This window comes from Protomyctophum parallelum, assembly GCF_964188405.1.
Source record: "Protomyctophum parallelum genome assembly, chromosome: 5".
In the NCBI taxonomy this organism is placed as follows: domain Eukaryota; kingdom Metazoa; phylum Chordata; class Actinopteri; order Myctophiformes; family Myctophidae; genus Protomyctophum; species Protomyctophum parallelum.
Window position 1 is genome coordinate 26,166,873 of NC_139702.1, and position 24,678 is coordinate 26,191,550.

General features: G+C 41.9%; 1 protein-coding gene across 4 annotated transcripts in view; it reads left to right on the forward strand.

Annotated features, from left to right (window-relative positions):
- The first annotated feature begins 237 nt into the window (after positions 1-237).
- The window catches only part of slc29a1b (solute carrier family 29 member 1b), a 29,711-nt gene continuing 5,270 nt past the window's right edge, over positions 238-24,678 (forward strand). Inside the window, exons 1-9 of one of the 4 annotated variants that reach the window (XM_083765433.1) lie at positions 238-251; positions 16,053-16,117; positions 16,406-16,487; positions 16,580-16,752; positions 18,182-18,321; positions 19,624-19,758; positions 21,548-21,645; positions 23,034-23,127; positions 24,046-24,119. In XM_083765433.1, coding sequence (XP_083621559.1) covers positions 16,092-16,117; positions 16,406-16,487; positions 16,580-16,752; positions 18,182-18,321; positions 19,624-19,758; positions 21,548-21,645; positions 23,034-23,127; positions 24,046-24,119 — 822 coding nt within the window. In that variant the 5' untranslated portion in view covers positions 238-251; positions 16,053-16,091. Of the gene's footprint in view, positions 252-5,521; positions 5,619-14,391; positions 14,479-16,052; positions 16,118-16,405; positions 16,488-16,579; positions 16,753-18,181; positions 18,322-19,623; positions 19,759-21,547; positions 21,646-23,033; positions 23,128-24,045; positions 24,120-24,678 lie in introns of those variants that run through there. The other 3 variants (XM_083765431.1, XM_083765434.1, XM_083765432.1) reach the window with 3 other exon arrangements.

Below are 24,678 nucleotides of genomic sequence, written 5' to 3' on the forward strand. Positions count from 1 at the left end.
TGTGTATGCATGTGTGGTGCATAGTGGTGGTGGTGGGGGGCTGTGGTTAAAAAGCAGGGCTGAGAGATAACAGGGTGTGTGTGTGTGTGTGTGTGTGGGGGGGGGGTATTCCTCTCTCACCACTCCTCCTGGCCTGATGATGCAGTGAAGTGCATTCCACTGATAAGCTCACAACAAACGGATCTTTGGACCTCAGCGAGTTCAGACTCATCAGGACACACAGCCTGACTGACTGACGGACGGACTGACAGGTGAGTCTTCCCCCCTCTCTCTCTCTCTCTCTCTCTCTCTCTCTCTCTCTCTCTCTCTCTCTCTCTCTCTCTCTCTCTCTCATGTTTTGTTATAACATCTTTATTAGACTGCTCTAACATTACCATGGATGCAACTCTGAGAGGTTACAAATGTTACATTTGGAACATTCATGGTCTGCAGGGATTGTGTGTGTGTGTGTGTGTGTGTGTGTGTGTGTGTGTGTGTGTGTGTGTGTGTGTGTGTGTGTGTGTGTGTGTGTGTGTGTGTGTGTGTGTGTGTGTGTGTGTGTGTGTGTGCACGCGTGCGTGCGTGTACCACATACAGCAGCAGTGAGTTAGAATGAATGGCAGGACACAGGTAGACACAGCAGACCATCATCACTGTGGTCGGTTAGGTTGTTTGCACAACAGTTCAACAAAACAGCGGTGAAATGTTGCAACCGTACAAGTCACAAGGAGAAAGTTTGTGCGGTGAGAGACAAAAATCGATATATCCCCCTCAAGTGTGTTTTTTTTTGCAATGACAGGGCCACAATAGCAGGGGGGGGACAATGGGTTTGGTTGACAGACGGGGAGACAGTGGAGAGGATTTCAACACCATGCAGCAGAGCAGATGGGGGTCTAAAAAACAGTGCTTTGAGGTTGTTGTGACCAATATGTGCAAGTCAGAATATCAAGGCACCCCTGGATTCATGGTAGAAAAAGCAGCCATACAAACTCACACATTATGATGTGACATAATGGTGAGCTTGTAGATTGAATATTTTCACTTTTCTTCTTTGCATTTATTCCATTTACATTGAAAATATTAAATACTAATAGATAGGCTAATGAATTAAACATGTTTGCCTACAATGATGACATGTCCTATATTTTAAGTGGTGAAGATATAGGGTACAGAATTCACCTGTGTATTTGGAAATGAGTCCACTCAAAGTCTTGAAATAGTAGCCTACTGTACATTAAAAAAAGAATTCATTTATTTGAAAACTTTAGATACTAGTTACTTTGTAGATTTTAATTATTATGACACAACATACACTAACCAATTGTGCCCTATACATGCAGCGCAGCCGATTTACAAGCTCACGACATTGTGAAATATATACTTTACGTAAAACATTTTAGTGCTTTTTCCACCACTGGAAGCTGCATGGACTACATCAGGGGTTTTCAACTGATTGTGAACCAGGGACCACCACCCTGACTTATATCAACCTGGGGACCACTATTGTGTTGGGTGGGGATATGGGCTAAGATGAGTGCTTTTGTAAGTTAACACTTGCTATGCATCCCATGTGTATTAGTGTATACATCCCACTGTTTCTCAACCGTTGACTACTACTGGTATGTCCTAATAATAATGACTCAACCAGACAATCCGGTGCACTTCCCCCTTCTTGAGATTCTAACTCCCTTTTTCTGTTGAATTTCTTGAACTCCAACTTGTCAGTAATGACTACATGGATGGACTCATCATAGGTCACCAGGTCATTCAGTTCACGGTTTCTCAACTAGTGGAAAGAACATTTAAAACAAATCAACAAATCCTACATTACTAAATGCATGGTCAGGGACCACATGCAATACCTCCACGGACCACCAGTGTTCCACGGACCACCTGTTGAAAACCCATGGACTACATGGACGAGCAAAAGAGTGTGCAAAGTCAAAGTCATACGATTTGTCACCCACGTTGCCGCAGTGAAATTTGTTCTCCGCATTTGACCCATCTCTTGGAGCGGTGAGCCTCAGCCAAGGAGCGGTGAGCTGCAGCCGTGCCACGCTCGGGAATCAATTGATTAGTTGATCGTGCAGCTGGGGTTTAAAAGAGAGTTCTCGTTCATGAACCGATTCAGGTGCGTGCATGCTATATACTAGGGCATTCATCAAAAAATCGATTTATCGATTTATCGATAAACGAGTCACGAGTCGACTCGCAGCAGCGCGAGTCGAAAGTTGAGCTTTTTTTTTTCTTTTTTTTCTCCCCTTTTTTCATTGCATTCAGAACGCGCCCTTAATTAAAAACCAAATGCAGCTGTGTAGGCTATGTGGCTCTCAGCGCGCGGTGTCCCACTATTGAGACTGGCTGAAGTCTGTTTGAACTGCGCTGTGTCAGAGAAGTAACAGATAGAAGCACGCAAACGTTACCCCCAAACGATATCCCCCTCACCTCCGTGCTGGAAATATAACGTCTGGGTTCCCGAGGCTACATGCATGCTGACGCAATGACTGTCTGTTTCTGGCTAAGCTTTACGCGCAGCGCACATGAACCTCTCCGTCTCCGGTCAGTGCGGGTTGTTGTTTATTTGCATGGCTCAGAAAATGAGTAACAAATGAGAACGTTATCGAGTTGTGGAGGAGGAGGAGGAGGAGGAGGAGAATAATAATGTCATATCTCTCATTGTGTTCTCGGTGCTGCTGCTGCGCTGTGTGCCAATACCACTACTTTACCTGGATAACATCATCTTTTCATTTTGACATGATTCACATGAAATAATAATCCTGTACCGGAACCGCGTGTAGCGTTTGGTTTCATTAATGCTATCGTCACAAAATATCCCAACATTTTTAAACGACGCAAAACGTAGAATTCCCCTCTTGCGTACCAGTGCCACGTGTCCCGCGGACCGGCACCGGTGTTTGGGAACCTCTGATATAGATGATACATGCACTGTGACTGTGTCATATTGGAGAGGCCACTGAATGCGCAGTGCTATGTTTGACATGCTCCGTATTTGAGCGCGCGGCAGCTCCACCCGCCCCTGTTAAATCCCCCCCCCCCCCCCCCCCCCGCGCGTCCGCCGCCCCCCCCCCCCCCCCCCCCCCCCCCCCCCCCCGCCGCCTGAAACGATAATTCGACTTATCGATAAATTACTGTCCGACAAGTCGACTGGTTAAAATCTCAAGTCGTTAATGCCCTACTATATACAGTAGCTAGCATTTCCGCATTTGGGCACTCATTTGGTACCCAAATCAAGAAGAATGTGGAAGTATAGAGCGTACGTCCGGGTGCTTCAAACACCACTTAGGAACTTTCATTGAAATTAAAAGCTGGGGGTGGGGCAGTCAGCCCTCTAGTTATAACTATATGGTTGCCATATACATTTAATAGACTCCATACAGAACCATGACCTTTGGCCAGAGAAATTAAGTGTTCATTTGGATTTGATTGAAAACTGGCACCAAGTGCAGTTGATGTCAACAAGGAAGCCATTTCTGAAATCTCTTATCAATAATTGCATTGATAATGATCGTCTTGTTTGGTCAGAAGCCAATTGGAACAGTGTAGTTGCCTGAACCATTCATTCTTCTAGTAGTTATAAATATCTATATGGTTGCCATATACATTTAACAGACATATACATTTAATAGACTCCATACAGAACCATGACCTTTGACCAGAGAAATGAAGTGTTCATTTGGATTTGATTATGGGTTTTAAAACTGGCACCAAGTGCAGTTGATGTCAACAAGGAAGCCATTTCTGAAATCTCTTATCAATAATTGCATTGATAATGATCGTCTTGTGGTCAGAAGCCAATTGGAACAGTGTGGTTGCAGCAGCCTGAACCATTCATTCTAGTAGCACTGATCAATCATTATATTTATAGTCCAGTACAGTGGTTTAACTCTTGAGATTGTAACATGAAACCAAATGGACCCTTACAGTGGTCCGTGGCTTAAAAAGCAGCATAAATAGTGGGCCTTATGAAAAAGGTTGAAAACCTCTGGTCTAGTATAGCATTGATCACCAAAAACATTGCCTATACTGGCTCAAAGTCAGCTACATACTGCACTAATACTGTAGGCCTACATGATTTCTAAAAAGTGATGATTAGTCTTTGGGGTTGCATTTAATCGGTGCAGTCCAGTCAACGTTTGGTTGCGTCAGATCATTCATTCTCATATGGCTCTCGTCAATATTTCTTTATCAGTGCAGTTAATAATTTCCTTGTGTTCATGGCATGTTCACCACTATACGCACCGAGTTATGCAAGAATCTCTGTTTAATACGGCATAACTACATGAACTATAACAATAATCGTCTCTGTCGGGTGGAAACCTCATACGGTCCAAAACTGTTACTATTCAGGATTCAAATAAAAAAATAGCTAAAGTAGTAGATCTATCTGATTTCTGTGTTATTTCTGAGAGAAGAGCAGGACACAGTTTTCTATGCTAGTGTTGTCAAACATTATCAATTATTATCAAATAATGTTGTTTATTTATTTATTTAGCCGACATGCTTCTCCAGAAATGGCTGAAATAGGAGTCGTTTGGACTCACGACAGTTAACCCAAACCAGTGTTTATACCAACCTTTTCTGGATCATGGCCCAATTTTTATTGTATTAAAGGTATATTCAGTGATTTCACTTAATTCAAATATCACTTATTTTTTTGTTTTGTTGTGATAATCCTCCCTACTATAGAGTGTGCTGGCCATATAAGGAGTTCCTCCCTGTCCCCAGTTAACCCCTGGGGGTCAAAAAACCGTAGGTTTCGTTTTTGACTCTCTATCCTGATTGGACGAAAGGCTGGGTCCCGACCAAGTATGATCTTAATTAATGAAAGAACATAAAAAGGTTGAAATATGGAGGTTTCTGTCAGACAGTGATAGCAGAACTCCAGCTTCCTTGTTGGTTAAGGCTTGTGTGACTCAAACTGACAACTGAAAGGAGAAGAGAAAAACGTGACTTGTGTCTATATAAATGTAGGGAAGCCCACAGATAATATATTATGCAAGAAAGGGGGGTGGCAGGGAAAGTGACCACGAGGTGAAGTTACTATACTGTTCAGTTTGTCAAAGAGACAAGAGACACGCAGCACCAAATACTAGGAGACAAGACCTAGGAGACTTCAATGGTAACTAATGACAATTCATTCCGTGGGAGACATTCAGTTTTCAGCTTCACCCAGCTATATTACTGCCCAAGAGGTCAGGTGGGGAAGTTAGAGTAGAGTGAGTGAGTGAGTGAGTGAGTGAGTGAGTGAGTGAGTGAGTGAGTGAGTGACATATTCATATTCCCTATTTTATACTTTGGATAAGAAAAACAAGGTGATCTACAAGCTCAAAACACATCACGATGCAACATTTTTTGGCTCAAGCACAAAATCTGTTGGCAGCTACTGTCCGTCTGGAAGCACAATGTTCCTTCTGTTCCAGAGTGTTTGCTTTTCTGGCTGCTAACAGAACAACGTCACATTTTTTTGTGAGTGAAACGTTTCTGCAGATGTTTTTACTACTCATTACCTTTAGTCTTATAAGGTCTACTGCTGCAGTCCTCTCATATTAACAGCAGGGAATACACTGACAGGCTGCAAAGGCTCTGGCTTAATTGGATGAACCACAGACCACAGCCAGGTAAGAAAGTATGGACTGAGCCAGCTATATAGGGCTGTTATATGATCATGACATTTTGTCCATTAACTGTCATACAATTAATAGTGATTCATTGTGTTTTTGCTTTGTTATATTGGACAACGTTTAAAAAAAAAAAACATATACAGTATCAGATATGACGAATACATTACATTGATTTTTGATTGAAATGTTTATTTGAATAAGCAATTAAAAAAACCCAATATAAACAGAAACGTCAGAATAACAAGCAGTACAAAATAATTATAAAAAAGGCAAATTCAGGAGTGAGAAGAAGCATAGCTTATTGCTCCCACCCTTTCCATCAATAAATATCATTCAATAATCTATTCAATACTTGTATAACTAAATCAGTGATATCTATGCATACAAATGAATATTACATACACACACAAACAGTACATACAAAGCATGTTACTGAAATACCGTATACAAATAACTGACTGACAATTACATGACATTAATGAATGATAAACAATGTATTATGGGCAAAACAGGCCATATACTCATTACACGTTCAAAAATATGTGAACATTTTTTCAACATTTTATAATTGTTTTGCTCGGGACACCAGGTTGAAAGTGGTCAAAAGGGTGTGGACAACAACATAGGAATAAATAATGATGGAAATGTTAATCTCATCCAGCTGCTAACCATAATGCCAGGGACGTCGCTGACAATTAGTTTGCACTCGCATATTATTTGTTTATAGTCCATGGAAATAATTACATTTAGGGATTATGGATTATGGATTATTTTATTTTTACATGTACTATGACTAAATAAATAAATACAATGAGCTATTTATCTCCCCAAAAACTATAGGCCAATTTCTCTGGGCATATTGTTAATGAAATTCCTGCCCTGGCACGTACAGTATTCCCATGTTTATCACGTCGAGACAACTTGTCTAAACAAGTTTGTTGTGCAGACAACAAACTCTTCTGCACAAACCTCACGGTAGTTTGAGTAACATTTCTACAGAGCCAAATCAAAATAATCAAAATAATGTAACGACTTAACTCTACAAAAGGAAGATCCACAGACTCCACGGTCAAACACATTCATTTGGGGTTCCTTGAAAACTTTGGTGAACTGAAACTGAACAAACTGAAACAACAACAAACTGAAACTCAACAAACTGAACTTTGGTGAACTGAAACCACTGCTGTAGTTTTTCAGTTATTTTGTGATCATCTTAGTAGCCAAGAAGATGTGGCTATTGTATCTACTGTAAATCATTTGATCTTTCATCATTACATTTCATGTGATATGTTTGGCTATGGGAAAATGTGTTTGGTTCTGCTGTGGTCTTTATAACGCTGTTGTTGCGTGGTTTTGAATGTAGGCCTATATATACAGTATGCATATGTCAGATGCCACTTTTCATTTCCCCTTTCTCAGCATGGCAGAATATAGGCAGAAATATAACACTGAACAGATATTATGAATATTGATATGAGTGAATTCAGTCTGTGTTTGACTCTGCTGTGGTGTCGAACAGTGTTGTGTTCCTTAAAAGTGATAATTCCAGACGTCAGCTAAATGTCTGCCCGGCAGCCACTTCTCATTTCCCGTTTTCTCTGCATTCTCAGCACGCCGCAGATGTGTAGACAGAAATAACATTTAAAAGAGCAGGTTGATATTGACATGACATTGCAAAGGAGACGCACACCCACCCTTTCACCTTTGAAGACACATGATGTGTATATGTGCCTTTCCCCATAATGTCTGCTTTGATGTGTTGTTCATCTCTAAAGAACAATTCATACATTTTAATATTTTAATATGCAAATCATCTCATTAACTATGCGCAATACGAAAATGTGCAAGGCAGAATTAGATTCTACGTGAAAAATCATATTTGAAACAACTGAGAAAAGTTTGTCACACCCGGTAATAAGGTTGTTGTCTGTCTCTCAGTTGTCTGTTTCTCCCACACTGTCTCCCTCTCAGCTGTCCTATACTGTCTGTCTCTCAGCTGTCCTACTCTCTGTCTCTCCTACACTGTCTCCCTCTCAGCTGTCGTACTGTCTGTCTATCCTACACTGTCTCCCTCTCAGCTGTCCTACTGTCTGTCTCTCCTGCACTGTCTCCCTCTCAGCTGTCCTACTGTTTGTCTGTCCTGCACTGTCTCCCTCTCAGCTGTCCTACTGTCTGTCTCTCTTACACTCATGTCTACCTCTCAGTTGTCCTACTGTCTGTCTGCCCTGCACTGTCTCCCTCTCAGCTGTCCTACTGTCTGTCTGCCCTGCACTGTCTCCCTCTCAGCTGTCCTACTGTCTGTCTGTCCTGCACTGTCTCCCTCTCAGCTGTCCTACTGTCTGTCTGCCCTGCACTGTCTCCCTCTCAGCTGTCCTACTGTCTGTCTGTCCTGCACTGTCTCCCTCTCAGCTGTCCTACTGTCTGTCTGCCCTGCACTGTCTCCCTCTCAGCTGTCCTACTGTCTGTCTGTCCTGCACTGTCTCCCTCTCAGCTGTCCTACTGTCTGTCTCTCCTGCACTGTCTCCCTCTCAGCTGTCCTACTGTCTGTCTGTCCTGCACTGTCTCCCTCTCAGCTGTCCTACTGTCTGTCTGTCCTGCACTGTCTCCCTCTCAGCTGTCCTACTGTCTGTCTGTCCTACACTGTCTCCCTCTCAGCTGTCCTACTGTCTGTCTGTCCTACACTGTCTCCCTCTCAGCTGTCCTACTGTCTGTCTCTCCTAGACTTTTTCTTTACTTTATTCATATTTGTATTCTTATTATTAACATTACTATTGTTACTATTGACATGTTTTGCTTTTATTGGTGTGAAGCACTTTGTGACTATGTTGTCTGTGAAAGGTGCTCTATAAATACTTTTATGTACTTATACTTACTTACTTACTTACTTACATACTTACATTATACTTATTTACTTAATCACTTACTTACTTACTTACTTTGCTCTCATCTTTCCCACGGTCTTTCTCAGTAAAGAAAGAAACAAACAAACAAACAAACAAACAAACATTAAACATCTGGCCATAATGTAATTATGTTGTGGATGATTCTGCATCGCAGAACGTTGTAATTTACAGCCTGAAAAGTTGTGCAATTAGCTCTGACAGGAAGGGGTTACAGTAGATAATATTCCCCAGATGATCCTTGCTGCCGGGGGAAGAAACCTCACATCTCCATATTTTAACTTTTTCAGTTTTTTCCGTAAATCAACACCCTACTCAGTGACCACACAGCGCCACACGTCACCTCAATAGTAGCAGATCTGCAAAGTCGAAACGTCTCAAGCTTGTAGATCTGCTACTTTTGCTATTGTTTTGGAAACCTTGTCTCTCCAAAGATGGTGCAAGTGAGAGGGTTTAAGTCTGTCTGTCGTTTTTTTTTAATATTAATGATGATATTAATGAAATGAAACGTATAAACAATTGCATTTTATAACCATACTGGATCCATTTGGAGCACACAAAACAGGTTATTTTCTTCCATTTCCTGAAAAGAGACAGCTTTGGACATACAAGGTTTCCAACGGAGAGTGACGATATGTTTATTATATCACAGAGAGCTAAACACATAAATAACAGAGTTGGACAGACATTTTTAAATTGTCACATTGAAATGCATTGAGGTTTGTCTGTAATTGCTTCTATAGAGCTGATCGACCCTGCGTGAACTTTCTCCATCACAGACCATTTCCTCTAGCTGGCTTCTGGGAGGACGGCATTGTATATAGATTTGGATGATTACTGTCTACATTTTCAGGAATGAAATTAGTACTTATCAGACCTATTTCATAATAGCGAAAATAGCCAATCTACAAGCTCAAAACATGTTGCGATGCGTTTCTTTTTGTTATGGAGGTCCTTGACATTAAAAACGTTTGAGAACCACTGATCTAGGAATAGAAAAAATGTGTTTGTTTGTTGTAAATGTATAAAAAAAAAAAAAAAAAAAAAAATAGGAAAATAAATGACCCACAACAATTGGTCCGTGACACACACATGGCGTGACACACACATGGTGTGTCACTGGTTCCCTGTGTTTGGGAACCATTTTCTAGTTGAGTACTTTGTCCACCACTGATAACCGACCGTGCATGAACTTTCACCTTCCCAGACCCACTGAGACAGATATGTTGCGTTTCTCTGCATGGCAAAAGAAGGACCCCTTAGCTGAGAGAGAGATGAAGCAGGGACCACGGCCCTCACTACATACTGTATAAAATTGTCTTGCAGATTGAATGTTTTGATATTTCTTCGTGTAGATTTGCTACATTCATCATTGCTGGATTTATGTTATAATTTCGGACAAAACTGATTGCTCTGAACTTGGTCTGCTTTCCCCTGTATAGAGTCTATACGCCGGACCTTTTCACCGAAAACAACCAATCTATAAGCTCACAACACATCGCAGCGTGATGTGTTGTGAGCTTGTAGAGCTGGTATTTTCAGCAAATGGTACCTCCAGAATAGAGATGCTAGTGTTCAAGTGCCAGTGGTTATAGTTTTCATTTTGTGCATTATGTTGCTATTACAAAAGAAATTGCCCAAAAAGTAACGCAGAGGTCCCCCTAGCGGTCCCGGACCCCCTGTTAAAGACCCCTGCATGAGGTAGGAAGAGCTGTGTCCCACGACGTCAAGTCTGCCCAGGAGTTAGTTCCTCTGTTCGTCTTCGATGAAATGATTAAAAGTAACAAACCAGGGAAATGGATGCCGTTATAGCCCGCTGGGCATTGTCTCTGCAGTGAGTTGATGCATTTATAATTGTATGTTTAGTGGCCGGTGCTGATTGGGGGCGTCCAGGGTGGCGCCAGACAGTGTTGTACTACAACAAATTACATTTACAAGACTATTTTCTATTTAATTTTTGGCATCTGTACTTTAAGTATTCATTTGTATGCATGATTCGTGACACATTTTACACTTGTATATTTACAATTTTAGACGTTTGAATTCGGTTTAAGAAGTATTTTGACTTCTTTTTACATATACAGCAGAGAAATGCTTGGTCATTTGTTTGAATATATACTTGAGTATATATATTTTTGAAATAAGCCCGCTTTTGAAATCTTTAAAAGCAACAGAACAGTCCTTCAACTCAAGTATACAAATTTCCCTTTCACTTGCAGTTGAGTAATATTTGACTATAGGAGTAAGAGTACTTTGTCCACCCGGGTAGTAGACAGGATGAAGTCCTCATCATCATTGTGTGACGCAGGGAGTGAGAGTTGGAGCTGATTAGAGACAATAGAGCTGGGTGTTAATAGTGTGTGTTATGGTTCTCCAGGGTATGCCTATGCCAGGCTAGCTTGTTGTTGCAAGCAGCAGCAGGGCTCATATACTCTGCATGCTATCCACAGATGTCTGTGGTGGGATTGTTGGGCAGTAATATTAAAAATGAACTGTTGTAACAGACAACCATGATCCTTATAAGTCTGCCACTGAAAGTATTTTAAAAATGCATGATGGATGAGGTCATAAGACTCATTACCAATAACTACCACGAGAGGGAAATGTTTGTTGTGGTTGTGTTGGGGAGATTGAGGCATCTAATCACTATATACTGTGGCAACCCAGGGGAGAATAGGCACAGATTCACAATAAAATAAGAGGCTCAGAGACAGATTCAACATAAACTTAAATTGTCTTTTATTAAAGTGTTAGAGAAAGGGGAAAACGGGGCAAAACGTCAACATAGGGTTCCTCTTGTCAGGGGTTTGGGCTTCTATTCACATGCAGTCCTGTGGGCAGAGCAGAGAGAGAGCTAGTGACTACTTTAGTTGGGGGAGAGTGCTGTAGGCTCTCCCTTGTGGAGTTCAGTCGGCCTATAGGAGGGAGGGAGAGAGAACGAGACCAGGTGAGCCACAATACACGAACAGCACTTCCAAGTGGGTCCAAAGGTTTGAGTTAAGTCTTGTACTCACTTGTGAGATCTCCCTTATACCAGCCTCCTCATGAACAGAGTGATTCCTCCTTCCCCACTCCTCCATAAATTCAAACTGACTCACCAGACAGCTTGGGCGTCGGCTCTTTAAAAGCTTCTGGTGATTGCCTTACCGGCTGCAGGTGCGTCCATGTCCAGGCTCCCATTGGCTGCAATACCTGTACAGGGTGATATACTCCCTCTATCACCTTCCCCAGACTCATTCTGTGGGGAATAGGCCTGGCTGTTTCCCCTGGTTTGCCACAATACACTTGTTACACAGTTGGCAAAATGGGGACAGCAATTATTACTGATATTTGGAAGCTTTGCTGGATGCTTGTGCTGCATTTCAATCACACTCAAAATCTATAGGCTAGTACCAAGTGAAATTACTTACATGTAAAACTAAATTAACTCAGTCAGTAGGCTATAGTAACAGTGTGTGTGTGTGTGTGTGTGTGTGTGTGTGTGTGTGTGTGTGTGTGTGTGTGTGTGTGTGTGTGTGTGTGTGTGTGTGTGTGTGTGTGTGTGTGTGTGTGTGTGTGTATGTGTGTGTGTGTGTGTGTGTGTGTGTGTGTGTGTGTGTGTGTGTGTGCGTGTGCGTGTGCGTGTGCGTGTGCGTGTGTGTGTGTGTGTGTGTGTGTGTGTGTGTGTGTGCGTGTGTGCGTGCGTGTGTTGTAGACCAACTACCCAGTAAAATCCCCAATGTTAAAGTAACTCAGAGAGTGTACAACCATAGCTCACACACTGGATGCAAAAAATATAATATTTTACTTACAAAATTAGGCCATAAAAACAATTAAAAAGTGACATGGCGAAATAAAGTGACACAGAGAGTGGTCTGTTTTGATGGTCTGAGAACACGGTGAAAGAGTGACCCATAGGTCACTCTGGGTTGTAGAACTGGGTTATACAAGGTCATATGTAGCATACAACGTGTTGCTGCTATGGGGAGTGTTTTTTAGAGTGCATGTGGAATTCTGGACCCACACGCACACATGTGCGTGGTGTGGGGGGAAATTAACCTTCCAGATTAAATTTGTGATGCTGTTCAGTGCAATTTATGTATGACTCTGAGTGAGCAGACGTCACATGACATTGATTTGTGACGTTGATTATAGTGGTGACTTAACCAGGCAATCCGGTACTGTTTCCCTTTTCTGTGGAAGTTAATTCCTTACATCCGACTTTCCACTGACAACAAATACTTTCCTGTGTACTAAATGCATGGTCAGGGACCAGTGACCACATGCAATACCTTGACGGACCACCAGTGGTCCACGGACAAAATCTTTTCAAATGGGAGTCCGGTGCCAAATCCATGCTATAAATGTGGGGTTCCTTGAAATGAAAATGTTTGAGAACCACTGATTTAACTGAGTGTCTTAACCAGAGCAACTTCTCCTGTGAGGAACACAGCATGTCACATTTTAATAACGACAGTCGACAACCATCATAGGAATGTACAGTAGTCAAAAGTGTAATATCTGTCTTTGAAAAAATACTGGTGAAAACAATTGTTCTAGTGCAGGGTGGTCCGTGGACCACTGGTGGAAGTACTGCAAACATGTGGTCCCTGACCATTCATTTAGTAATGTAGGATGTGTTGATATTCTTTATACATTTTCTGTCCACTGTAGTTGAGAAACTGTGTACTGAATGACCCGGTGACCTATGACCGTCCATGTATGTGTCCTTTACTGACAAGTTGGAGGTCAACAGAAAAAGGGAGTTAGAATCTCAAGAGGGGGGAGTGCACCGGATTGTGTGGTTGAGTCATTATTAGCAAATTATTGGTAGTCAATGGACCATTGGTTGAGAGACAGTGGGATATACATATGGGATGCATATAGCAAGTGTTACAAAAGCACCGATCTTAACACCAGGTTGATTCTGAGTCAGGGTGGTGGTCCCTCGTTCACAATCAGTTGAAAACCCCTGTTCTAGTGAAGTACAGATGCTGGGGAAAATGTACTTAAAGGACCACTTCACCACTTTTCAACCTATCTTCATATAATAGGTCCTCACTAATAATCATGAAAAAATGGCGCAATTTTTTTCTACTCTGTCTGTGTCTCATAGGAGGGCTGTGGGCAGTTCAGAAACCGTCTTCCAGTGACATAATCGATGGGGAATACAAGCTAATAAAAACTGCAGGCATTCATTATCGTTCTCACGATAATGAAAATCTAAACATTTTTGTAAAAGAATCTTGTTCAAAAAATAATCTGCCTAATGATGATGTCACTGGAAGACGGTTTCTAAACTGCCCACAGCCCTATATGAGACACAGACTGAGTAGAAAAAAATTGTGCCATTTTATCGTGATTATTAGTGAGGACCTATTATATGAAGATAGGTTGAAAAGTGCTGAAGTGGTCCTTTAAGTGCAGTATACTCGTATACATGTACTTCTTAGCAACTGATATCGTGTAGAGCTGTGTGAGTGGATGGATGGATGGAGGGATGTAGGGAGGGCTGGATGGATAGATTAGGTGAATAGTTTGCACACTTCTCTCAGCCCCGTACTGCCTTGTACTTAATGGTACTGTACATGCACGCACTATAAATTATTCTGTTTTGTTTATCTCACACCGACTGATACAGATTCTGACCTCTGCAAGATGAATACAGTAAACCAGAGAGAGAGAGAGAGAGAGAGAGAGAGAGGTGGCAAAGTTGGCACCAGTGATACCAACAGCTTTTCACTATCAGCCATGTGCAGACACACGCACATGCACAGTCCACACACACACACACACACACACACACACACACACACACACACACACACACACACACACACACACACACACACACACACACACGCACACGCACACACACAGGGAGGAGTTGCAGGGAGTATAGGTGTCAGTAGGATATAAACACACACAGTGATGTTATGTTCAACATTCGGTTGGACTGATGCTGTTCCCTGCTGACTGTGAGTATAGCCTATACCCTATACTACTGAATAGGGATGTAACGATACATTTTGACAGCGATACGATACGCATCACGATACGATACATGGACGATTTTAGTTCTTGCATGGCGATACGATATATATATACGATTCAACGATTTGGTACGTGTTGGTAGTGCAGTTTGTTATTATGGATATCAATAAGTAAACACAGAGATTTTCTGGCAATACATGGACATTGTATTTGAACACATCATGGGGCTATATTTTGCGTGTCTTAAGTACCAGGTCTTATTCCCTAACTTGAGTAAACAAAAGACCTGGAGGCGTGATCAATGCCATTTGGCTATTCTGAGTGGCCAAAGAGCATTGATCATCACGCCTCCAGGTCTTTAGTTTACTCAAGTTAGGGAATAAGACCTGGTACTTAAGACACGCAAAATACAGCCCATATGGACAAACCCGCGCCTCGACATGAACACAGAGAATACACACATTTCGATAGACCAATTAGCGATGTTGAATGGAAAAGTTGCCTAATTAAACATCTTTTTATTCTTTTCTTCTTAACCCATTCTGACCTGAGATCAGATTCATACGAGGTTTCCACTGGACACACACTGGTCTGATTAAAATTCCTAAATACTATATGCACAAGTACTTAGTATCGATGCACCCCTTAACTATACTGAATATACTGTTGTCGGGCAGAAGCCTCATATCTCCATAACATCAACTTTATTTCTTTAATATTATTAATATTTCTTTCATGGATGAATGCCTTACTTTGTCATATAATGCAGTGGCGCACAAAAGTAGCAAAAATATCCGCTAAACTTCTTTTCTACTTTTGACACTCTTTAAGTGAAAGTGTGTGTGTGGGTTGTATACATATTTAAACCAATGAAAAGTACTATTGTAACTAAATAAAAACGACATTGTATCCATTGCAAAATTTGCAACAGAAGAAAAGTACTGAGTAAGAAGTACTGAGAAGTACCAGTTTTGAACATACAAGGTTTCCTGCACCCAACAGCGACGATATGTTGAAATAATGTCACAGAGAGCTAAACAAATAAATTACAGAGGGGGGACAGACATTTTAAATTGTTGAGGTCTGTGGGTTGCTTCTATAGAGCTGATCGACCCCGCATGAACTTTCTCCATCCCAGAGTCAGGGAGGCATGATGTACAACATGTCACTTTGGGACACGCTTGTGAGCTTGTATATCTGCTATTTTTGAGACATTGTGAATACATGGTAATGTTTTTTATACACAGTATGTGTATTTCTTTTACTCAAATCTTCTCTTCTGGTGGTCCCTGCAGGTCCTCTTTTCAGATGGGGGTCTGCATGTAGCCAAACTACATTTTCAATTTGGGGATCCTTGACGTGAAAATGTTTGAGAAGCAGTGATTTAATGCAATGTGTTACCGCAGTGTCTTAACCTTGTTATGAAGATCTCTTCTCTCTCCACTTCTCATACTCTATACCTTCTGCTCTCTCTCACCACCTTGTCTCACGCACGCACGCACGCACGCACACGCACACACGCACACACAGTATCAGTCACATTGATTTTGATTTTCAGAGTACCTGTTGATCTGTGAAGGAGGGGTGTGTTGTAACCATGGCGACCACAGCTCCCAGAGACAAGTCAGTGACAGTGTGCATTAATATGTTTATATAATATTTATACTCTTTACATACATAATATACAGTGCATGTTTACCGTGTACCCTTGGTGTGATTGTGTGTGTGTGTGTGTGTGTGTGTGTGTGTGTGTGTGTGTGAGTGTGTGTGTGTGTGTGTGTGTGTGTGTGTGTGTGTGTGTGTGTGTGTGTGTGTGTGTGTGTGTGTGTGTGTGTGCGTGTGCGTGTGCGTGTGTGCGTGTGTGCGTGTGCGTGAGCGTGTACGCGTGCGTGCGCGTGCGTGCGTGTGTAGGTATAATGGTGTGTGGCTGGTCTTCTTCATGCTGGGATTAGGAACTTTGCTGCCATGGAACTTCTTCATGACCGCTGGAATGGTAGGTACAGTATCTAATGATAACCATAAACTATACAAGCTCACGTATATAGCCTATACTTATGGATAATAGCTGTCTGTCTGTCCATGCAGTACTTCACCGCCCGACTGCAGGACCCCTCATTGGCCCGCTCGGCGGCCAATGAGACCGAGGGAGGCGGCGACACGCGCAGCGTTCTGGAAGCCAAGTTCAACAACGTGATGACGCTGTGTGCCATGGTTCCTTTACTGATGTTCACCTGTCTGAACAGCTTCCTGCACACACTGTGAGTCTCTGTCTGTCTGTGTGTGTGTGTGTGTGTGTGTGTGTGTGTGTGTGTGTGTGTGTGTGTGTGTGTGTGTGTGTGTGTGTGTGTGTGTGTGTGTGTGTGTGTGTGTGTGTGTGTGTGTGTGTGTGTGTGCGTGTGTGCGTGAGTGTGTGTGTGCGTGCGCGCAGGGCCAAATTAGCCATTGGGCCGTTGTGAGTCTCGGGTCACAACCACTAATATAATACAATTTGAGAAAAACACAGTGTGAGGACCATTTTCCTGGTCCTCATGACCTCATAAGAGAAATGGGTTTACAATTAGGAAAGGATATATAGGTTGGGATTAAGCCTGCATTAAAGATTATAGGTTTAGGCATTGGAGTTGGAGTTACTTTCACCTGATTTATACTTGAGTTGAGTGCCAAAAATCAAAGCTGGTAGCTTTGATAAAATAGCACACTTTAGAAGCTTGTAATTCTGAGAGTGTATAAATTGAGCCTTACGGGTCCATTTGATTCCGTTTGTACACTTTGAAACACACTGGTGTAGCCGAGTGTTTCAATAGTAAGCCAGCGTGCTCCGCAAAATCAACAACCTGACTCTGTTTGAACAGAATGCCTTACGCCCAGCCCAGACTAGAGCCTTTTAAGAGAAAAGAACCATTTAAGTAGGTCCATAATTATTTATCCTGACCCCTCTCCCCCCAAATCTGACCTGACCCCTTATCCAAAATGTATAAATTATATGGATAATTATTATGCACTTAAATGGTTCTTCATCTCTTCTGAAGGAATTATAAGGAAGAGGCCCAATTTCCTTCCAATTTGGCTGCATATATATAGGGCCTATTAGGTGTAACATGGACTGTAGCAGGGCTGAACAAAGCAATGTTAACGAAGTCCACATACCCACAACACCAGAGGAAGTGCAATGAACCATGTACTGTACAACCCAGATTCGGCACAAACAAGGGACAAAATTATTTTCGCTCCTATGCAACCAAAATGAGGAACGCCCTACCAACAGTCATTAAGACATGCAAATCCCTTGACTCTTTCAAAACTGCTCTCAAAGGGCACTGCAAGGGCTGCAATTCGAACGAAGATTCGAACGTAAATCTGAATACCGCCCACCCCTTTTTCCCCTCACTGTACAGTATATGTTTCTTTTCCCTTTTTACCTCCCTTATGATGAATTCCTGTTCTGTTCTTTGATACTGTAGAAGTGTCTATTTGTACGTCTCTAAATGTCTTGATGAATTGAACAAGGTGGACCCTCTTGTAAACAAGTGTAATGCTTAATTGGGTCGTCCACTCACAGTTAACAGTCTTTGTATTGAGTTTGTGCTTGAAATGTACTGTAATTCTGCAAACTGTTAATACATATTTCAATCAATCAATCAAAGGTCCCATTTTTTGTGACACTATACTGGATGTCTCACCCAATAGGATCCCTCAGAAGCTGCGCGTGGCTGGCAGCCTGCTGATCATCATGCTGGTCTTCATGCTGACCGCCATCTTGGTCAAAGTGGACATGGAGCCCCTCCCCTTCTTCACGGTTACCATGGTGAAAATCGTCATCATCAACTGTAAGTCGACGGCGAACTGATGCGCAATTACAAATAATTCTACACATACTCTGCCTGTTGTGGTCAATACCAAGTCTAAACCCATTTAGGCCTGACGTCGAAATAAATAAAAAGTCTTCTGAAAGAATATATATTCAAAGATTTGTGCCACATTTTCACGATTTTTCTAAAATAGCAGACCTACAAGCTTGTAGATCTGCTATTTTTCAATAGCTAAATGATGCTTAAACACAAAAACGGGTTCCCGTCCAGAATGGGTTAAAGGTTATTACTTCTTTATTATCATTTCATTTTGTGTTTTCAATTAATGTTTTCAATTTTGTTTAGGGCTTTAATTCATTTATTTAGGCCCACTAGTTAATTTGAAGATTTTTATATTTATCACTTCAGCCCTATATAGTGCACGTATTTGAAAATAGCCGATGTAGACAAGCTCTTGTACTTGCTATTTTTAAGGGATTTTTAATACATTTGGAAACTTTTCTGCATATCGAGTACTTTTACTTTTAAATATGTTTTTATTAGCATATTCATTCCATATACATTCTGGACATGGACAAATTAAATCAGAAATCTGCGACAGGCTCTGTCCCCTTTGAGTAAAAGTTAGGATCATATGAAAATTAATTATTTTATTTTAGTTATAGAGGGCAATTAGGCCTATATACTCATTGTTGTTTATTCAGAATGTCACGTCTCGCCATCTCTTCATGAAACAGAAAATGCTTTTTCAAGTCGGGGTACCAATTTGATCCAATCAGAACTCAGTCAGGATACAGATTAATCCATTTTGAATTTAATTTAATTAAAAAAAAAATCTTCTAAATCTTCCAGTTTTCTGAAATAAATATTTTCACGATTTAAAAAAAATAGCAGGCCTACAAGCTCGTAGCGCGCCACTCGGTGGCACGCTATGAGCTTGTAGATCTGCTATTTTTCAATAGCTAAATTATAACTATAAAAAAAAAAGCTCTTCGGAGCACAATCAGGACGGACGGATGGACAGACAGACGGACAGAGTCTCTGCCATCGCTGTTTTGCACAAATAAAGCTGATAAATGGGTATACTCTCTCATGAATGGCTGGCTTGTCACCGACAACCTGAAAATAGACCCCCATCAGAAAACAGTTCTTTAGATCTAGATTGTAGCTATTTTTCAGCTTTATAGGCTCATTGTTTAAAATAAATAATTTTGTGCCATTCTTAAAATCACAAAAGTGCGGGTCCTCGTGTGTGTGTGTGTGTGTGTGTGCGACTGTGCGTGTGTGCGTGCGTGTGTGCCTGCGTGTGTGTGCGTGCAGCGTTCGGAGCCATCCTGCAGGGCAGTCTGTTTGGCATGGCCGGGTTACTGCCAGCCTCCTACACCACGCCCATCATGAGTGGGCAGGGCCTCGCCGGCACCTTCGCAGCCTTCGCCATGATCTGTGCCCTCGCAAGTACGTTCAGTTTTAAGTTTTATCTACATGTTTATTTTTCTATATAAAAATGAGATGTGCCTGGTTATTCTTCAGATTGGAAACGTCACCCCCTTGCCATTTTCAACTGCCCCCTCAGTCATTTCATTCTGGAGCTGAGCCTGCATAAGACTTTGACTTTCCTTTTTTTAAACACCTAAACCCTAGGCCTATACGTTGTTGACCAGAGTCGGGGCTATAAAGCTTGTCACGATGTAGTTCTGGAGGTGTAGGACTCAGGTGCAGAACGAACCAGGCACAGGCAGAGGAGTGAATTCAAGGGGTGCAGTACTTAGTTTAGACAGTTTTTGGTTTAGACTAGTCATTGGTTAGACCGGTCATTAGTCCTAACAACTACAACCTATCTCAAACCCTCACCCTAAACCTAACCTCCCACGGGGCAGCACACCTAAACCTAACCTTAACCCATGTCTAACCGATGACTAGTCTAAACTAAGTATGCACCCCAATTCAAGTGGTTTTAATACTCAAAACGCACACTGTGAAACAACTAGGACATAACTAGGACTTGGAATAACAAACTGAAACACAAGGAACTGACCACATCAATCACGACGACGAACTGACAAGGAGCTGAAAACACTGGGGCATATATATAGACAAGACTAACTACACACAGGTGAACTGAAACACACAATCAACAATGGGATAGGCTAACAGACAACAGAACACATGTGGCTAGGGTTACACTAGGGGGTGAGACAAGGCAGGAGACAGAAAACAAGGCAGACAGGAAATCACAGAACACTAATACAAAATAAGGTACAGAACACAAATACAAGTAATAAGACCCAGAGGAGCGTACCGTGACAGTGTCTTAGCATGTCTTCACAGAAAATAGCCAATGGACAAGCTCACAGCGCATAGCATTTGTGACGCGTTCGAGAGCTTGTCGGTCTGCTGTCTTCTGCGATGGTATTCCACATAATACGGATGCTGGGGTTTGAGTGGTTCATATTTTAGAGTCGTTAATAAAACTGGCTCCCGGTCGCTGCCCGCACAGAATACAAAACTCTGATGCTGGCATTCAAAGCATGGCGCCCCCATATCTTGCAAGTATGATCGAACCCTACAAACCCTCCCGCGCACTCAGATCAGCCAACGCAGGGAAGCTGGAAGTACCCTCACTAAAAACGCTGGGACAACGCTCCACACGTCCCAAACTCTTCTCCCTTCTGGCTCCAAAACTGTGGAATGCACTTCCCGTTGCAGTCAGAACTGCAGCATCACTCCCAATCTTCCTCCGTAGTCTGAAAACCCATCTTTTCAGACTCCATCATGGCCCATAGCACTTACCCTACCCCCTTAGATAGCATTTCTGTAGACTTAGATAGCATTTGATACAGACTTATAGCATGTTATGTAGACAGCACTATAATTGCATTGTATGTAGTCATAGCACGTCATAGTACATATGTATAGCATGATAGTAGTATACGTATAGTTTATATGTATAGTTTCATTATATAGATATTCCACTGTTACGTTCTTAGCTTACACATGTTTCATGATAAATGTTTTTATGTGATGTATTCCCATGCTTTTTTGTTCTTGCTTAATGTAAGTCGCTCTGGATTAAGAGCGTCTGCTAAATGCCTAAATTGTAAATTGTAAAACTGTATAAGCCTGAACACCTGCACAGGTGTGTTGATACCCAATTCACGATTTTCACGATTGACAAAAATGCACAATACAGCAGACTCACAACTGGCCAATGGATCCTTTCATTAATGTCTTCATTCCTTCCCAGGTGGTTCAGCCATGCAGGATGCAGCGTTTGGATATTTTATAACCGCGTGTGTGGTCATCTCCATGTCCATCCTGTCCTATGTTGCCCTGCCTAAACTGGTAAACATAATAATAATAACACTCAAACATTCATTTAAAGTATAAGGTAAGTGATATCCGTTGGTTAAAACTAAAAGTATTTAGTTAAAAGGTTAAGTCACGGCCCAGGCCGTAGCGTAACGGTCTGGGCACCGGACTGGTGATCCAGTCGCGGTGTGCCGCGGGTTCGACTCCCGGACCCGACACGGCCCTTACCGCATGTCATCCCCCCATCTCTCTCCCGTTTCCTGTCAGCCTACTTTCTATCCCTTAAAAAATCAATAAAGGCGTAAGCCGCAAAAAAATATCTTAAAAAAAAAAAAAAAGTTAAGTCACTATAATATAGTGACTGATAGTAATCGTTGCTATAGTGTGTGTTCAGTTACAGTAACATTTTCCAGGTATAGTGACAAAATTTGCTCATTTATTTGTGTTTTGTTTTGTATTCACTTGTTTAATCTGTATCCTGACTGCGTTCTCTATCCTGATTGGATTAAATTGGGAGACATGGAGACTCCTGTTACTGAACAAACTATACTGTACTATCACAATATAGAGCTTTTTAACACCAAATAAAATCACTTACCCTATACAGCAGCCATATTGAAAGACATTGGGCGTCTTTTCTTTCTTCCAATCCTACCAATTATACTAATTAAAGGCTCTGTTCCTTTTAGTGTTAGCCTCACTAAATGTGTTAGCCTGACACTCAGCCTGGATTTTTCATTTCGTTTCACTTCGCCAGAACTTATTCTTTAATGGGTGTGGTTAGCGATTCTGCGGCTGGAGCCAGGCTAATTTAGTGTAGCAGTGTTTCTCAATTTATTTTCTTTTTTATTTCAAGGACCTCCATAACTGAGTGCACACATGGAACAGGTCCATTTGGTTCCAGAGGTACACACCTGGCTGTAGCGGGGCCATTTTGAACCCCCTCAAAGAAATGTGTATAGCAGAGTGTTTCCAGTGAGCCAACATGCAGAATATCAGTGCACTGCCTGACCTGTGAAGGAGGAGGCGAAACGAAACAATCGAGCCGTCCTCTGCCGGCATGTCGAAGCCTGCTATATTCCGACGCATCGCCATTCCGATGGGAGGCATACTTAACCTACCGTTAACCCTTCCTTCCAACAGGTGATTCTTAACCGGCCACGCATGTCGGACTGTTCAACGTACATGCCTCGTCGGAATGGCGGGGCGTCGGAATACCACTCTGTCACCACGTGGGCTTATAGCTTAGTATAGGCGCTAAGCTAAGGAAGAGGCCCAATTTCTTTCCAATGTGGCTGCTGTGCATATAGACTATATTGTGTATTAAAACTAAACAAAACTACACTACACTACACTACACTACACTACACTACACTACACTAAACTAAACTAAACTAAACTAAACAAACTACATTTCACAGGAGTTCTACCAGTATTTCCAGGACAGCAACGCTAATAAAAGAAACAACGAGGAAGACAACACCTTGGACCTGATGAAGAAAGGTAGTGAGAGACGTGAGAGCAAAGCATGCTTCAACACTGCACTGATGTCAATGTACTGCTCAGTCAGGACAGGATTAAACACTTGAAAACTATCGCAACGCACCTGACACATTGTGAGCTTGTAGATCGACAATTTCTGGCAAAGTAGAGCGAAACAAGAGCAGGCTAAAGGCCTAAAAGAGGTTATATTATATATAGGGGACAGTATACTTCTACAGTCTCCGTCTCAGCTGTCCTACTGTCTGTCTCTCCTAAACTGTCTCCCTCTCAGCTGTCCTACTGTCTGTCTCTCCTAAACTGTCTGTCTCTCAGCTGTCCTACTGTCTGTCTTTCCTAAACTGTCTCCCTCTCAGCTGTCCTACTGACTGTCTCTCCTAAACTGTCTCCCTCTCAGCTGTCCTACTGTCTGTCTCTCCTAAACTGTCTCCCTCTCAGCTGTCCTACTGTCTGTCTCTCATACACTGTCTCCCTCTCAGCTGTCCTACTGTCTGTCTCTCCTAAACTGTCTGTCTCTCAGCTGTCCTATACTGTCTGTCTCTCCTAAACTGACTCCCTCTCAGCCGTCCTACTGTCTGTCTCTCCTAAACCGTCTCCGTCTCAGCTGTCCTATACTGTCTGTCTCTTCTACGATGTCTGTCTCTCAGCAGTCCTACTGTTGTTTTCTCCTACACTGTCCATCATACAGTCTGGAGCACGGAAGCTCTAAAAATGATGCAGGGATAAAGTGGCTGTGACGCCTCCTCACTTTGTCTTTAGTCTTGTCTTTACATTTGTCCTAATATAAATCAAAATAATTATAGCTAAATAAAATGTTATTTTTCTAAGATGACAGAAATACTGTCTCTCCTGTCTCCCATACTCTGTCTTCCTCTATTAGTACTGGTAGGGTACTTGTACTAAGAATATTATTATACTTCTCCTTCTCTGTAGAGAACACTGGAGATGACGGACCATCAGACCACGATGCCAAACAAAATGTGTCCATGGTCACCATCTTCAAGAAGGTCAGCTCCATTCAGTTCAAGTTCTATCATCATAATTATATCGTCACTGTCAAGTGGAAATCCCATAGGCTATGCATGCCTACTATGTTATTATTTAGTCACACGCTCTTGTTAATATTCATAGGTTCAATGTTTATAACACACACACGACCACATTAACTTGCACATTGTTTCAAATGTACCAAAACTGTTCGATGCACAAGGATGCAACGCGTCATGACCTTCTAGATTGGCTATTTTCGCTACTTTTGCGTGACAGTAAATAAAGTAGTAAAAAAACATTAAAAAGTTGAAATATGGAGATAGTGTTTCTGTTCAGACAGCAATGATACCATGTATCATTCATCATTGTAGGTGGGTGATGGCTGATTTAAGCAGTCATACCTGGCCTGAGTTGAATTAATCAACTGAACAAAATTAGTGTTTGAGCTGGCTGTGACCATATGGTGACTTTTGTTTTTTTACTCTATAATTTTTATCCCACGATTTTGTAACCCATTTTTCACCCCTGTGTCAATTATCTAATGTGATCCTGGGCTCTACACACCCTCCGCCAACA